This window comes from Lithobates pipiens, unplaced genomic scaffold (assembly GCF_037356315.1).
Source record: "Lithobates pipiens isolate NorthernLeopardFrog02 unplaced genomic scaffold, aLitPip1_a1.2 Scaffold_13, whole genome shotgun sequence".
Classification (NCBI taxonomy): Eukaryota; Metazoa; Chordata; class Amphibia; order Anura; family Ranidae; genus Lithobates; species Lithobates pipiens.
This window is the reverse complement of record NW_027507718.1, coordinates 296,780,400-296,796,020: the sequence shown is the minus strand read 5'-3', so window position 1 is coordinate 296,796,020 and position 15,621 is coordinate 296,780,400. Positions and strand designations below refer to the sequence as shown.

Sequence of the window (15,621 nt, the reverse complement as noted above, 5' to 3'; positions counted from 1 at the left end):
TCTATATAGGATATATATAGGAGATAGATTATTTTACATTCCCCACCATTTTATTCTCCAGGGTATCTGCTTTCAGAAAACGTGGCATAGATATCTGCCACATTTTTACTAGAGCTAGCGAAGGTATGGCATATAAACATCTATAGTAATACAAATTTAAAATGACATTACTGGTATTTCAACACCGACATTTCAGCATGCATTTTAGCTGTATTTCCTTGCATTTCAACAAAAGACAAACTTACCTCTTTTACTGAAGCATCATCAAACAAAACCCATCTGGCACTTTTTGTGTGATAGGCGAAGGCACAATAGTGTCGGCTCGTGTAGCAGATCATGCCCACAAGGTAAAGCCTACTTTCTTTTGCTTGTTCATCTGTCACTCTAAAAAATAACTAAATAAAAAAAGAAGAAACATTATAACTTGCCATGTACTCCACTTAATTTTGTGTTGTTTTGTTAGTAAAGGCTTGATGTACCGATTTTGAGACTAAATCCCAGCTAATTGTCATGCCCATGTCCAAACAGACAGCACCAATGCAGTTTTAAAAACATGTCTTCATTCACCTCGAAGTGCAGGAGCTGCAGAGCAATTCATTCTCAAATTTTCCAGCAGAAGCTCTGACGTAGTTTGAGCTGATCTGTCAGAAGCTCAGCTTTCCCTTCCCAGAGCACCTGCTTCTGTATTGACAAAGAAATTTGCTGGGAGATGAGAGCAGAGCTAATGAGAGCATGGAGGTCAGTGCACTTTAGTGAACTTTGAGATTAAAAATAAGACCGAAATATATATCAAATTTTACATGTTGCCCCCACATAAGGTAACATGACTGCAAAGCTCTGGTCTCACTCCTCTTTGTGCAACTGCTGTGAGGAACTCACTTCTTCACCAACTGCATGTCGGCAGGTGACAACATGGCCCTGAAAATGCTGCCGTGTCGTCAATCTTTCACATTACAGAGGAGCCAAAACTTTGCAGTCAAGTGACATTATTATATATATATATATATATATATATATATATATATATATATATATATATATATATATATATATATATATATATATATATATATATATATATATATATAGTGACTACAAGTAGTATTCAACCCCCTGCAGATTTAGCAGGTTTGATAAGATGCAAATAAGTTAGAGCCTTCAAACTTTAAACAAGAGCAGGATTTATTAACAGATGCATAAATCTTACAAACCAAAAAGTTATGTTGCTCAGTTAAATTTTAATAAATTTTAAACATAAAAGTGTGGGTCAATTATTATTCAACCCCTAGGTTTAATATTTTGTGGAATAACCCTTGTTTGCAATTACAGCTAATAATCGTCTTTTATAAGACCTGATCAGGCCGGCACAGGTCTCTGGAGTTATCTTGGCCCACTCCTCCATGCAGATCTTCTCCAAGTTATCTAGGTTCTTTGGGTGTCTCATGTGGACTTTAATCTTGAGCTCCTTCCACAAGTTTTCAATTGGGTTAAGGTCAGGAGACTGACTAGGCCACTGCAACACCTTGATTTTTTCCCTCTTGAACCAGGCCTTGGTTTTCTTGGCTGTGTGCTTTGGGTCGTTGTCTTGTTGGAAGATGAAATGACGACCCATCTTAAAGCGGTTCTTCACCCTAAAGGGGAAGTTCCGCTAGTATTATCCCTCCCCCCCTCCGGTGCCACAATCGGCACCTTTCGGGGGGGAGGGGGGTGCAGTTACCTGGATAATCCAGGTAACTGCACCCACTTCCGGCCAGACCGCCGCATGGCTCCGCCCACCGCCGCATGGCTCCGCCCCCCGTTGTGTTCTGGGAAACACACAGTTCCCAGAGACACAGCGGGGAACCAGCGCAGCGCGACTCGCGCATGCGCAGTAGGGAACCGGGCAGTGAAGCCCTCTTGCTTCACTTCCCGATTCCCTGACAGAGGATGGCGGCGGTGGCTGCAGCGAGACGAGCGATCGCTCGTCATCTGCCGCCGACATCGCTGGAACCTGGGACAGGTAAGTGTGATATTATTAAAAGTCAGCAGCTGCAATATTAGTAGCTGCTGGCTTTTAATATTTTTTTTTTTTGTGCAGCTCCTCTTTAAGGTCCTTGATGGAGGAGCGGAGGTTCTTGGCCAAAATCTCCAGGTAGGCCGTGCTATCCATCTTCCCATGGATGCGGACCAGATGGCCAGGCCCCTTGGCTGAGAAGCAGCCCCACAGCATGATGCTGCCACCACCATGCTTGACTGTAGGGATGGTATTCTTTGGGTCGTATGCAGTGCCATCCAGTCTCCAAACGTCACGTGTGTGGTTGGCACCAAAGATCTCGATCTTGGTCTCATCAGACCAGAGAACCTTGAACCAGTCTGTCTCAGAGTCCTCCAAGTGATCATGAGCAAACTGTAGACGAGCCTTGACATGACGCTTTGAAAGTAAAGGTACCTTACGGGCTCGTCTGGAACGGAGACCATTGCGGTGTAGTACGTTACTTATGGTATTGACTGAAACCAATGTCCCCACTGCCATGAGATCTTCCCGGAGCTCCTTCCTTGTTGTCCTTGGGTTAGCCTTGACTCTTCGGACAAGCCTGGCCTCGGCACGGGAGGAAACTTTCAAAGGCTGTCCAGCCCGTGGAAGGCTAACAGTAGTTCCATAAGCCTTCCACTTCCGGATGATGCTCCCAACAGTGGAGACAGGTAGGCCCAACTCCTTGGAAAGGGTTTTGTACCCCTTGCCAGCCTTGTGACCCTCCACGATCTTGTCTCTGATGGCCTTGGAATGCTCCTTTGTCTTTCCCATGTTGACCATGTATGAGTGCTGTTCACAAGTTTGGGGAGGGTCTTAAATAGTCAGAAAAGGCTGGAAAAACAGATAATTACCGTAATCCAAACATGTGAAGCTCATTGTTCTTTGTGCCTGAACTACTTCTTAATACTTTAGGGGAACCAAACAGAATTCTGTTGAATTGAGGGGTTGAATAATAATTGACCCTTTGAATAAACTTTTCACTATTTAAAAAAAAATTAAACAAAGAAATAACATTCTTTTTTGCTGCAGTGCATTTCACACTTCCAGGCTGATCTACAGTCCAAATGTCACAATGCCAAGTTAATTCCGAATGTGTAAACCTGCTAAATCTGCAGGGGGTTGAATACTACTTGTAGGCACTGTGTATATATATATATATATATATATATATATATATATATATATATATATATATATATATATATATATATATATATATATAAAAGCAATTGGCTATTGGGACAGAGGAAAGATCAGGGTCTAATGCACTAATGCAGTGGTCATCAATCTGTCTCCTCAGGGCCCACTAACAGGCCAGGTTTGCAACATAGCTGAAATACATCACAGGTGAGATCATTTGCTGCTCAGAGATTGCAGTATTCTAGTCTGCATCTCCCTAAGGTAATACTTAAAAATCTGGCTTGTTAGTGGGAGCCTGAGGACAAGGTTGATGACCACTGGTCTAATAGAACCCAGATCTCTTAATAAAGAATGTCTGTCACTGCCCAAACTATCACTATAGTTGTTCAATGTGATAGCAATAAACTGTAATAAAATAAAAAGTGTCTCACTATGCTCACACACAAATACAGACATGCACGGTCCTGCACGCACTCATGCATAGGTAAACAGTGATTGTGGCACACACGTGGTATATTGCCACAAATGCCAGCGTGGGAGAAATCATTCTAGCACCAGAGCTCATGTTTAACGCTAAGCTGGTAACTTGTAAAAGGCTTTTAATAAGGGATCACCGTTTAAGACATTAAAATTTAGAAATTGGCCATAGCATGGCCCTCATTTACACCAAGGTTTTTTGTACAATGAAGCTCAAAGTTCCAAAAACATGCAACAACCTAAATCCCATGCTTTTAAAAAGTGTGGCTGTTCACTTATACATGCTCAGGTGCCTGTAACTCAATGCCTAAAACTCTAGGGCCCCTTTCACACTGGGGCGGGAGTGGTGTCGGCAGTAAAATGGCGCTATTTTTAGCGCTGCTTTACCGTCATTCTATCAGTGGTAAAAACTGTTAAAACCACTGATTTCAATGGCAATTTCAATGGCCAGGAGCGGTGAAGGAGCGGTGTATACACCGCTCCAAAGATGCTGCTAGCAGGACTTTTATTACCGTCCTGCCAGCGCACACACTGAAGACACAGCAGCGACTCTTTCAGGGTGCTTTGCAGGCGCTATTTTTAGTGCTGTAGCACCTGCAAAGCATCCCAGTGTGAAAGGGATCTAAGAGATACAGGAGCTACTTTTGAAATAGAATGGGGCATTCTGAGCCCAATAGATTTCAATGGGTGCACATGGTTTGTAAGGCCGATTCGCAAGCCTTACAAACCATCTAAACCATTACCTCCTAGAAGCCAGTTTTCCCATTTGCTAAATGCTCAAGCCTGAATACACCTGAAAAAAACATGCAGATACACACAGAAAAAGATGATCCAATATAGTCTGTAAATGCGCATGCTCTGGTGTGAACGCAGTCTTTTACGTTAAAAATATAAAGACATAAATGATAACTTTGCTCATAGCCAATTTATTAGTTCCCGATAAAGAAAATAGGGCCAACTCTCGTAATTTTTTTTATCTTCATTTCCTGTTCCAAAGGCAAAACAGGGAACAGAAATCTTCTCTTAGGGCTTGTCCACGCAGGCAACCAGGTGGTGGTAAAGCGGTGGTTCCTCTAAAGAAAGGCATGCAGCTTATCAGGGCTGTACATGTGATGAAGCTGCAATGGTTTGCTTCACAACAAAATAATAAACAGCGGGTCGCATTTGGCAGGCAGTACGGCTACCAAATATGACCCATTTCAGTGTATGGAGCTGAACTGCAGACCAACCTACAACCGAGTCTAATGCTTGTGGTTGCAGCATGGCGGTGTAGTATTTACAGGGGTTGCCATCGGACCATGCTTGGGCACAGATATCACCATTCTAAATTACAGTTAAGGCATATTTGTGAAACACATGGGGGTTTATTTAATAATGCTAGCGAGTGCAAAATTAGTGACAATTCTGCATAGAAACCAATCAGCTTCCAGGTTTTATTGCCAAAGCTTAACTGCACAAGCTCAGGTTAGAAGACGATTGGTTTCCATGCAGAAATGTGACAAATTTTGCACTCTTTCGTAAATAAACCCCATGGTGTTGTTTTTCTTATGTATGCTTTTGTGATCATTGTCTGCAGGTATTATTTCTTTTTTATGGCATTCCCCTGGGCTCTTCATATTACCTCCTCACTGGCTGTCAAACACCTGTGAAAAGCGGTACACTGCAAATCATTTTTAAATGGGTGGCAAGGGCTGCACGTATGAATCAGCCCTTACACTGTACCAGTGGAACAGGTGTGCACACCTGTTATTAGTCCAGTGAAGAAGATAATAGGAGAAAAAAAAAATTGTAGCTAAACCCATTTTCTGCATCTCAAATTAGTGCATCACCGTGTGCTGCTTTTTTCCTGCTACTGACACTTCTGATCACCAGTCCTCTCCAGGAAGAACAGAATAGACTCTAGTGAGCTTGCAATTATCTAAACCATGGTTAAGCAGGAAATGTTTCACTTTACGCATACCCTCACTGGTCATCATATGCTTGCATGTAAACAAATGGCTCCTGTGAATTTTTGTGCAATGCTTAAAACATAAAATACATAGCGCACATATAAAAAGAGGTTGATTTTCCCTTTCCTCAAAAAAAAAAAAAAAAATTATTATATATATATATATATATATATATATATATATATATATATATATATATAAACTTTTTTTGTTTTTTAAAAAAAAAGAAAAGAGGAGGAAGAAACAGAATAAAAATAAATAATTTACCCCTGGCAAGTGAAGCTGTGTGGCCAAATTCCGAACAACGTCCTCTGTCAAATCAGAGTTTTCAGAATCCCAAACCAGACCAATAGTTACTATCTCTGGACGGTTCATTAGGACTCGGCGGATTTTGATCTTTTGACCACAATTGCTCTATAAAAAAAAAAAAATGAAAATACAGTTTAAGTTGAATATTTCAGTAAAATCTTTAGCTTCAAATATTTATTTCTAAATGTCTTGTAGGTAATGCTTTATGCAATTACATTCATTTTCCAGTGGACCACATAAAAGAAATCTGAAGCACAGAATATGCTTTATGCGCATATAGAATTTAGTTGGAGGTGTTTGATGCAATGATTGCTAGTAATCTGCACTTCAAAATAAACGCTATTTTTAAAACGTGTAAATGCAGCGCAACAGCACTAAGCACTCCTTTGTAAAGGAAAGACCACAGTAAGAATGACATTAAACTGTTTACATGTTGGAAAAGGCAATATTTGAATCAAAGATATAGCTCATAACTCATAAATACACAATAGTTGAATATTAACCCTTAAATTACTTACAGGGCATTTTCTAAAGTCATCTGCAGTATTTGCAGCCTGCAGTAGCTCTGCAAACATCTCCGGCTTCAGACGTTCATGTCGCTCGAGCATTCTGTCGACTTCATTACTAAATAAATAAAAGGTTTAGGTGTTACAAAGGTTTCAGCACAGACATGTTCACTGTAGAATACACGCAACTGTCCAATAGCTTACTTCCACACAAATACAAGCTTCTCTAAGGAGTGAAGGTCATTGGGGGGTGGTGGAATCAATTTCCTCAGTTTTATTTTGTGTTGTCCATTTGAGAATCTGAGGTTTGGAAAAGCCAGGCTAGAAGCATGAACCAATTTCCCTTCCCTATACAAAGTTTATATTGCATCTTTAGTCTCAAAAAGTACTCTTTACACTTAAAAAGGTGGGTAAAAACATGCAGTTCTGCAATTTTAATGCCGCCATTAAGCTGCAAAAACAGCAGACATGCATGTACACATGCTGTGGCTTTGATGCATTGCATGTGCCACAGCCACGTACACACAGTTATGGCATGGTGATGTAGGTTTTTAGGAGTCAAAATAGGCAGTGAGGAGGAAACACAAAACATTCTCAAATGTTCTCTGAAGAGCAATCCACTGCGGAATGTAAACTAGCCCAAAGAGAAGAGTCAAGATGAAAAAAAAAAAAAAAAAAGTGCGTCTGTTCTCTTCTCAGATTGCAGTGTGCATCTGTAGCCATCCCCTCATCTTGTTCCCATTTATCATGTATGCATATATGCACTTTAAGCACCCAAATGTGAACTGTAAAAAAGGAACAATTTTTCAATTTCTTTAGAAAATAAGTCTGTTTTTCTATAATGCAGTAATAGAGTAACAACACGACTGACATGTGGATACAATAATGCATGAAGCATAAAATAGGCAACCATGAGTGAAACGGTTATCCCAAATTATTAAAGATAACTCCAGAGTGACATACTGTACATACAAAAGGACATTTTTACACAGCCATTTATGTGATCCAGATACCCCTGACAGAGAGCAAAGCCAAATACCCAACCTCCCACTAGACTAGCAGGTTGATCAAGAAAACTGATCAGGAAAAACACAATTACCAATTGAACTAGCACGGCATGACATTGTATTTCTATCCCAAATTTGCATCATATTAAAACCCTAACCAAAACCCAAAAACCTCTACATTCCAAAACTCTACATCCAAAACGTCTGTGCCAAAATTTAATTGATTCTATGCTACTTCTCCATTTTGAATAATAAAGCTACAAGATGACTGAGAATAAAGAAACAAATCTTGAAAGAAAATGAAATAAGGCATTCGTAAGGCTCCATACAATTATATCACATGTACTCATTTCTACCAAAGGTAGGAGCACAATAGGGACGGCATGCAGTAGCTAAATTACAGAGAGATCACATAATCAGACATGCAGTAAAGTAGTTTTTGAAAACATTGACAGTAAATGATTTGCACTCTGGAGGTCAGGATTTATAAGCTAACAGCTCTTTGTAGCTCTTACAGCAAATTGATGAAGGAGCACAACAAGGCAGCGCAGCAGCTCAGTGAAAGAACATCTGCTTGTGTCTGGAACCCTGGGCCCAAATAACATGGTGCACTTTCAGACTGAGTCACAATTGAAAAAGGCAGCAATTTAAATAAAACATTAACATGCTAAAAACCTCCCACGCCTCTGTAACTGTGCATTATTTATCCGAAGATTGGAAAAAAAAAACTTTTCCTAACAAAAGCTTATAAAGCCCGTGACTCACTTGAAATCAGAGTGTACAGTGGAGTAATTTCCTGCCACTCATGGCTGAAAGAGAAATGTTTTTGACTGTTTTTTAGTCTAACATTTTCATATTAATACTCGGCTTTTAAAAATGCTAGCAATTATAATGTGTTACATTTCTAAAAGCTGGTAGTGTTACAGCTTTTGGGTCGGTATTCACACATGTTCACGCTAAAGTGAAGATAAGGTTGCCAGTTAGGGCAATGCCTAGTAGATATGAGGAATGCCACCTTGTGGGTGAGAGTAAAGAGAGTGATAGCAAAAGTCGAGAGAAAATTCCACTGGTACTTTAAGGGTACTCCAAATATAAACAATCAGAAATCAATAAAAATTGGAAATATGTATCAATCATTTCAATAAAATCATAGGACTAAAGAGACAAGTGGCTGGTGCAAATTACTGGTCTCATGTATACAATAGGCACAATTTTAACTGGGCTGGTTGGTTCTCATATACACTATATTGCTGCCTGTCTTTGCACACACATGAACTTTAATGCCATCCCAGTCTTAGCCCTTGTACACACGGTCAGAGAATCCGTCAGAATGTGTCCTATCGGACCGTGTCGTCGGATAATCCGACTGTGTGTGGTATGCATCGGACTGATTCCTTCGGAATATCCGTCGGACCCAATTTTCTAACATGCCGGGAAATATTTCCCGACCAACTGGGCCGATCGGACATACTCCGATCATGTGCAGAGAATTTTGATCGGACAAAGTGCCACACATGCTCAGATCAAATTCCTACATCAAAGCTATTGGCTACTAGCCTGAATGTAGTCCCACTGTAACTAAATTACGTCATCACGTTCTGAAAGATCGGATTTTTCGCCAACTTTGTCCGACCGTGTGTATGCAACAGTTTCGGACAAGATCAGACGGACAAAGTCCGACAGGCAAAATCCGACGGATTTGGTTGTGGAAATCTCCGACCGTGTGTACAGGGGCTTAGTCTCGCTGTCTCCGCTCTAATTCACCACAAAGGTGTTCTATCAGGTTGAGGTTAAGACTCTTTGCAGACCAGTCAGTCAAGTTCCTCCACCCCAAACTCGCTCATCCATGTCTTTATGGAACTTGATTTGTGCACTGGTCCAAATCATTTGGTGAAGAGGGGATTATGGTGTGGGTTTTTTTATTTTTCAGGGGTTGAGCTTGGTCCCTTAGTTCCAGTGAAGGGAACTCTTAAGGCATCAGCATACCAAGACATTTTGGACAATTTCATGCTCCCAACTTTGTGGATGGCCCCTTCCTGTTCCAACATGACTGCGCACTAGTGCACAAACAAGGTCCATAAAGACATGAATGAGCGCGTTTGGGGTGGAGAAACTTGACTGGTCTGCAAAGAGTCCTGATAGAAGCTTTGGAGTGAATTCGAGCAGAGACTGCAAACCAGGGATTCTTGTCCACATCATCATGTGCCGACCTCAAGTGCGCTTCTGGAAAAATGGTCAAACATTCCCATAGACACACTCCTAAACCTTGTGGCCAGTCTTTGTAGAAGAGTTGAAGCTTTTATAGCGGCAAAGGGTGGGCCAACTCAATATTGAACCTTATGGACTAAGAGTGGGATGCCATTAAAGTTCATGTGCGTGTAAAGGTAATACTTTTGGTAATATACTGTACACTATTTTTCGAACTCTGGCTTCATATACATGGGTGTACCAATCCGTACACCTGTGGAAAAGGCTGCCTTCGCCTGCATGGCCCTCTTCGCCTGCATGGAATACAAAAGGTATTCTGTGCATCTGCATGCAGGCAGTACCATTCATGTCGATAAGATGCAGTGGCTGCATTGACACTGCAGCTGGTCCCAATTTGACAGCCATGCAAGTGCATGTCCCAGAATGCACATTGTGTTAAGTGAAACGCCATCTGCATAGCCGTCAAGTTGGGATCAGTGTCTGCCAGTACAGAACACCTACACATCCTATGCAGGCAAAGATGCCCTTCACATGGGTGTACAAACCCATGTGAAGAAGGCCTTAGATGCTAGCAATTGTTTGTAGTGCGTTATAGATTATTGCCCTGTATTTCTTCTGAGGAAGTGGACTCTTTATGCCCACAAAACCAGTCAAGTGTTTTTATTCATAATCCCATCAGTGTTTGACATCAGGAAAGTGGGACCTGTGTGGCAATGTGAACTATTGTGTTTATAAATATAGAGGGGGGGGGGGCAAATCTGGAGCAACAAGGATCAATGTAATGCCCTCCCATCTCTATCCTGTGTGGCAGGTGAAGATGGGTGTATTGATCACACAGAGCATCCACTGTTTCCATCAGAGGAGAGGTAGGCAACCTCAGCACTGAACCTCTGGTTAAACTACAAATAATCTCATACCTCTGCCACTGGGAGCCACCTATGCCTGTGCCTGTCAGTCTTGCAAAACCTCATGGGGCATGTAGCAACAGCTAAAGTGCCAAGGTTGCCCACCCCTGCACTAGAGGATCCCTGTACCAACAAAAAAAAAGCACAAATCTGGGATAGGAGAGTGAAGTTCCTCCTGTACTGTGTCTAGGACTAGACCCAGACACTCCAAATGAGAATTCTATTCCAGCAATGATTTCTGAAGGTTTATTATCCATCTAAATTCTAAACCCTTGTATTTTCTGGATAGTCAAGGCCAGATTGTCTGACAGATCCTGTGCCAACTGCTCCCTTAGCAGGAGGTTGTCTAAGTATCCCACAATGGGAATGCCACAAGAATGCATCAGGGCTAGTAATAGGGCCATTGTCAAATATCCAAGATGCAGAGACCACAAATGGAGCGATCACAAACTGATCATCAAACCACATTATCAAAAAAAAAACTAAAAACTAAACACACAATAAAAGATTTGGTTGGATGAGGCTTTAAAAAAGGTTCTTCAAATGAAAATATCTTTCCTTAACCCTTTCATGACTAAGCCTATTTTTGGCATTTGGTGTTTACAAGTTAAAATCCATATTTTTTGCTAGAAAAATTACTTGGAACCCCCAAACATTATATATATTGTTTTAGCAGAGACTCTAGAGAATAAAACGGCGATTGTTGCAATATTTTATGTCAAACGGTATTTGCGCAGTGGTGTTTTAAACGCAACTTTTTGGGAAAAGGGACACTTTCATGAATTAAAAAAAAAACGAAATAGTAAAAATTAGCCCAATTTTTTGGCATAATGTGAAAGATAATGTTACACCGACTAAATAGATACCAAACATGTCACACTTTAGAATTGCACGCACTCGTGGAATGACGACAAAGTACGGTACCTAAAAATCTCAACAGGCGACACGTTAAATTTTTTTTTACATTTACCAGGTTAGCGTTACAGAGGAGGTCTAGTGCTAGAATTATTGCTCTCGCTCTGACGATCGCGGCGATACCTCACATGTGTGATTTGAACACCGTTTACATATGCGGGCGCGACTTCTGTATGCGTTTTCTTTGCTTCGCAAGCTCGCGGGGATGGCGGGCGCTTTAAAAAATTATTATTATTTTTTATTTATTTTAAAATGAATAAAATTGTTTTAAAAATAAAAAATTTGATCACTTTTAGTGCTGTCACAAGGAATGTAAACATCCCTTGTGACAGTAATAGGTGGCGACAGGTACTCTTTATGGAGAGATCGGGGGTCTAAAAGACCCCCGATCGCTCCTTTACACTTCAATGTATTCAGATCGCCGAAAACTGCGATTCTGAATAGTGTGTGTGTATGTGTGTGTATATATATATATATATATATATATATATATATATATATATATATATATATATATATATATATATATATATATATATATATATATATATATATATATATATATTTTTTTTTTTTTTTAACTGGCGCCATTGGCAGCAGAGTAAACGGAAAGTGACGTCATGACGTCGCTTCCGTGTTTACTATTAGGAGACTGGAATGAAGCCACCTACTGCTTCATTCCAGTCCCTGCCCAGCAGCCGGGAACATCGGATCATGAATCGGTGCTCCTGCTCAATCACAGCATCGGTTGTTATGGCTGGACAGCCAATCGCCCGCTATGAAAAACAGTACTGGGATGATGCCTGCAGGTGCGGGCATCATACCGGTATAACCCCCGGGAGCAGAGTACGCACATGTGCGTACGGTCGGTGGGAAGGGGTTAAAATAAAGCCCTCCAGCAGCACGCTGTCACCACTGAGGGGGCTTTCATCTTTTTTATTGCATTCAAGTCCAAATATGAGATCTGAGGAGTTTTTGACCCCAGATCTCATATTTAAGAGGATCCGTCATGCTTTTTTCTATTACAAGGGATGTTTACATTCCTTGTAATAGGAATAAAAGTGACCCAATTTTTTTTTTTTGAAAGTGTAAAAAATAAAAATAAAATATATAATTAAAAAAAAAAGACACCCCGTCCCAACGAACTTGCGCGCAGTAGTGTACGCATACATGAGTAGTGCCTGCATATGAAAACGGTGGTCAAAACACATGTGAGGTATCGCCGCAATCAGAGTGAGAGCAATAATTCTAGCCCTAAACCTCCTCTGTAACTTAAAACATGCAACCTGTAGAATTTAAACTTTGCCGATGGAGATTTTTGAGGGTAAAAAGTTTGACGCCATTCCATGAGCAGGAGAATTGTGCAGGTACTGCAGATTTATACTGATCCTTTGCTAAGACACACACTAAGGTTTTAATCAGGTAAAATCTGCAAATGTATAAATCCACACAAACATATGTACAATTTTAACTTTTTTTTTTTTTTTTTTTAAGGTAACAGGAAACCTTAGAATCTTACCAAAGTGCTGTAGTAGAAATGTAACGAACAAACTCTGTAAAAGGCAAGGGATCAGATGATGCACCACAGCTACGACAAACACACTAAGAAAAATAAAAAAATAAAAATTACATTTATAAAGCAAGGTAAAAAAGACAAATTTGAGTCTTAAGGTGAAAAAAAAATTAAAAAAATAAACGATGTTCCTACCTGTTCATAAAGAGTCATTGCAAACTTCTGATGGGTTATACAAGACTTTGAAGTGCACATGTCACCCTCACTATTTGGCACTATATGGAAATGAATTCTTTGTAGAATGTTCTCCTGAAAGTTACAATAAAACATTAGATAAATTAGCCAATTTAGGAATGAACAAATTAGGAGGATAGGAAAATAATTTGAATTGTACGGTTTACATTGTTTCACACTATGTCAGCTATAACAAACTAGGTTATAGATCATTTGCTATAAACTACTTCTACAAAAGTTGTGTACCAGTACTTATAATAATTAAAATATGGTAAGTATATTAAATCTAGAACGCTGACGACTGTGGTTTATAATAAATAACTAACGTGAACCTCTCCTTTACTACTTCTACCTCTGCTCGCTCAGTAGTGAACCTGTCAGTAGTACCAACTTTACATGCTATAGCGAAGGAGCAATTACAGTATTTCTATTTAAAGCTACATTCACACAGGCGATTTAGGCTGATACAAATTGTAGCGGCAGGAATCTTGATTCCTGTTGTGGCTCTGAGCAGCTAGGTGCGCTCACCAGCCCGTTTACAAAAAAATGACAGGTTGCTGGTGGCTGCGGGTAGTCGTGACCGTCTGCACAGCCAGTGATCACCGCAGGTAAATTGTTGGCTTTTCAGTGAGACGTGAAGTACTAAACAAGTTTTTTTATTATTATTATTTTTTATTATTAACTGCTTAAAGAGCTGCTTAAAAAGTTTGACAGCAGCACAATGGCTCTCCTGCACGAATCGCAGTAGGCTTACAGCAGCTCACATAGGCTCAGTTGTGGGCAGGAGCGTGCCCGCGGGTCAGGAGGACTCTATATCCCATGATTGCTTTGTACACAGGCAGAACGGGGAAATGCCTATGTAAACAAGGCATTTCCTCGTTCTGACGAGAGACATGACAGGGATCTACTGTGACCAGTGATCGCTGGCATGTCCCAGTAACAAAGTTAGAAAAACTCATAGGAACACAGTTAACCCCTTGATCGCACCCTAGTGTTAACACCTTCCTTGACAGTGACATTTACACATTAATCAGTGCCCATTTATAGTTCTGATCGCTGTATAAATGTCACTGGTCCCAAAATTGTCCGATCTGTTTCCCGCAATCACGATAAAAAAAAATAATAAATTTAAAAAAAAAACCCACGCAGATCGCTGTCATTACTAGTAAAAAAATAATCAAAATGCCATAAGTCTATTCCCCATTTTGTAGACGATATAATTTTTGCGCAAACCAATAAAAGTTTATTTCGATTTTTTTTAATATATACATCTCCATCCATTTGTGTGGAAAAAAAGGACGCAGTGCGGCATCGCAAAAAAATGGCCTGGTCAGGAAGGGGGAAAAGACTTCTGGGGCTCAAGTGGTTAATATGCATACTAGCACGTGCAAAGGATTAACCAAGTAAGAAAGAACCCATTCAGTTTAGTTTTCATTCAAGTTTTAGAAAAATTTAGTGCAGTAGCATTCCACAAATATATTTTAGGTGGGTCTCCCTTAGACCTAGTTTACACCTGGGGGAGGGGAATTACAAATAGGCGGTTGAGTTGGTTGCAGGTTATTTCTTCCCCTCGATGGAATGCTTTACAAATTTGCATGTCATCCTTCCAATTTTAGTATATGTCCAATTTTAGTATATGGTTAAAAGATACAGCGAGGAGACAACATATACCCTCCCTGGAAGCCTGTCATCCACCCCCCTCTGAAAAGCGATCCATCGCGGATGGCTTCTCAAAGAGGGAGCAAGGGCTGTTGCATGTGAAAGAGCTCTTTTACTCCAATTTTTAATGATAATGATATTGTCAATGAAAAAGGTATCAAGGCAGTTAGCAGTACAAGATGAATGCTAAAGTGTCAAAACTCTCTCCCCCCCCCCCCCCCCCCCCCCCCCGATGACTTTATGTGGTACTCTGGAAATAAAGCAATGAACAGTGCCATGTATACCCAAGCGTGGCCAAAAGTCACGAAGTTCTGAACTTGCAACAAGACAGTCTCCCCATAAACCTCCTAAATTTGTAATACACATTTTACAAAACAGTAATTTGGCTACAAAAGCACAGTCAAAAAACTATAATAAAAAAGGAGTACCAAAGACAAGTCTCTAAACACTACATGAGTGTACTAATAGCCACACACACTTTTACTGCTTGTAGATCATTGTTCAAGGATTAGTGAAAAGCAAATTAATCATAAGACTACTCACAAAACATTCTGCAGCATCATCCATGAGGCCAAGCTGAAAACGGTGTTCATCTTTAAAGCTCTCTGCAAGGGCAAGCCTCATAGCATCTGATGGGAGGACTTTTTCCCGACTTGTTTGGAACTGTGCAAATAACGACTGTAGGCAAATCACCAATAAATAGTTAATTGAATTTACTATGAAATACAGTACTTTAAACACCAACAAAATCCTTGCCCAAAGAAATCTAGTTGATTTTTTTTTAA

General features: G+C 40.3%; 1 protein-coding gene across 1 annotated transcript in view; it reads right to left on the bottom strand.

The window, feature by feature from the left end:
* Positions 1 to 15,621, bottom strand: part of USP53 (ubiquitin specific peptidase 53) — an 82,634-nt gene that overhangs the window by 40,463 nt on the left and 26,550 nt on the right. Inside the window, exons 3-8 of the mRNA XM_077476821.1 lie at positions 15,380 to 15,514; positions 13,139 to 13,252; positions 12,950 to 13,032; positions 6,408 to 6,513; positions 5,848 to 5,994; positions 246 to 395 (exon numbers count right to left, since the gene is read on the bottom strand). Coding sequence (XP_077332947.1) covers positions 246 to 395; positions 5,848 to 5,994; positions 6,408 to 6,513; positions 12,950 to 13,032; positions 13,139 to 13,252; positions 15,380 to 15,514 — 735 coding nt within the window. The remainder of the gene's footprint in view (positions 1 to 245; positions 396 to 5,847; positions 5,995 to 6,407; positions 6,514 to 12,949; positions 13,033 to 13,138; positions 13,253 to 15,379; positions 15,515 to 15,621) is intronic.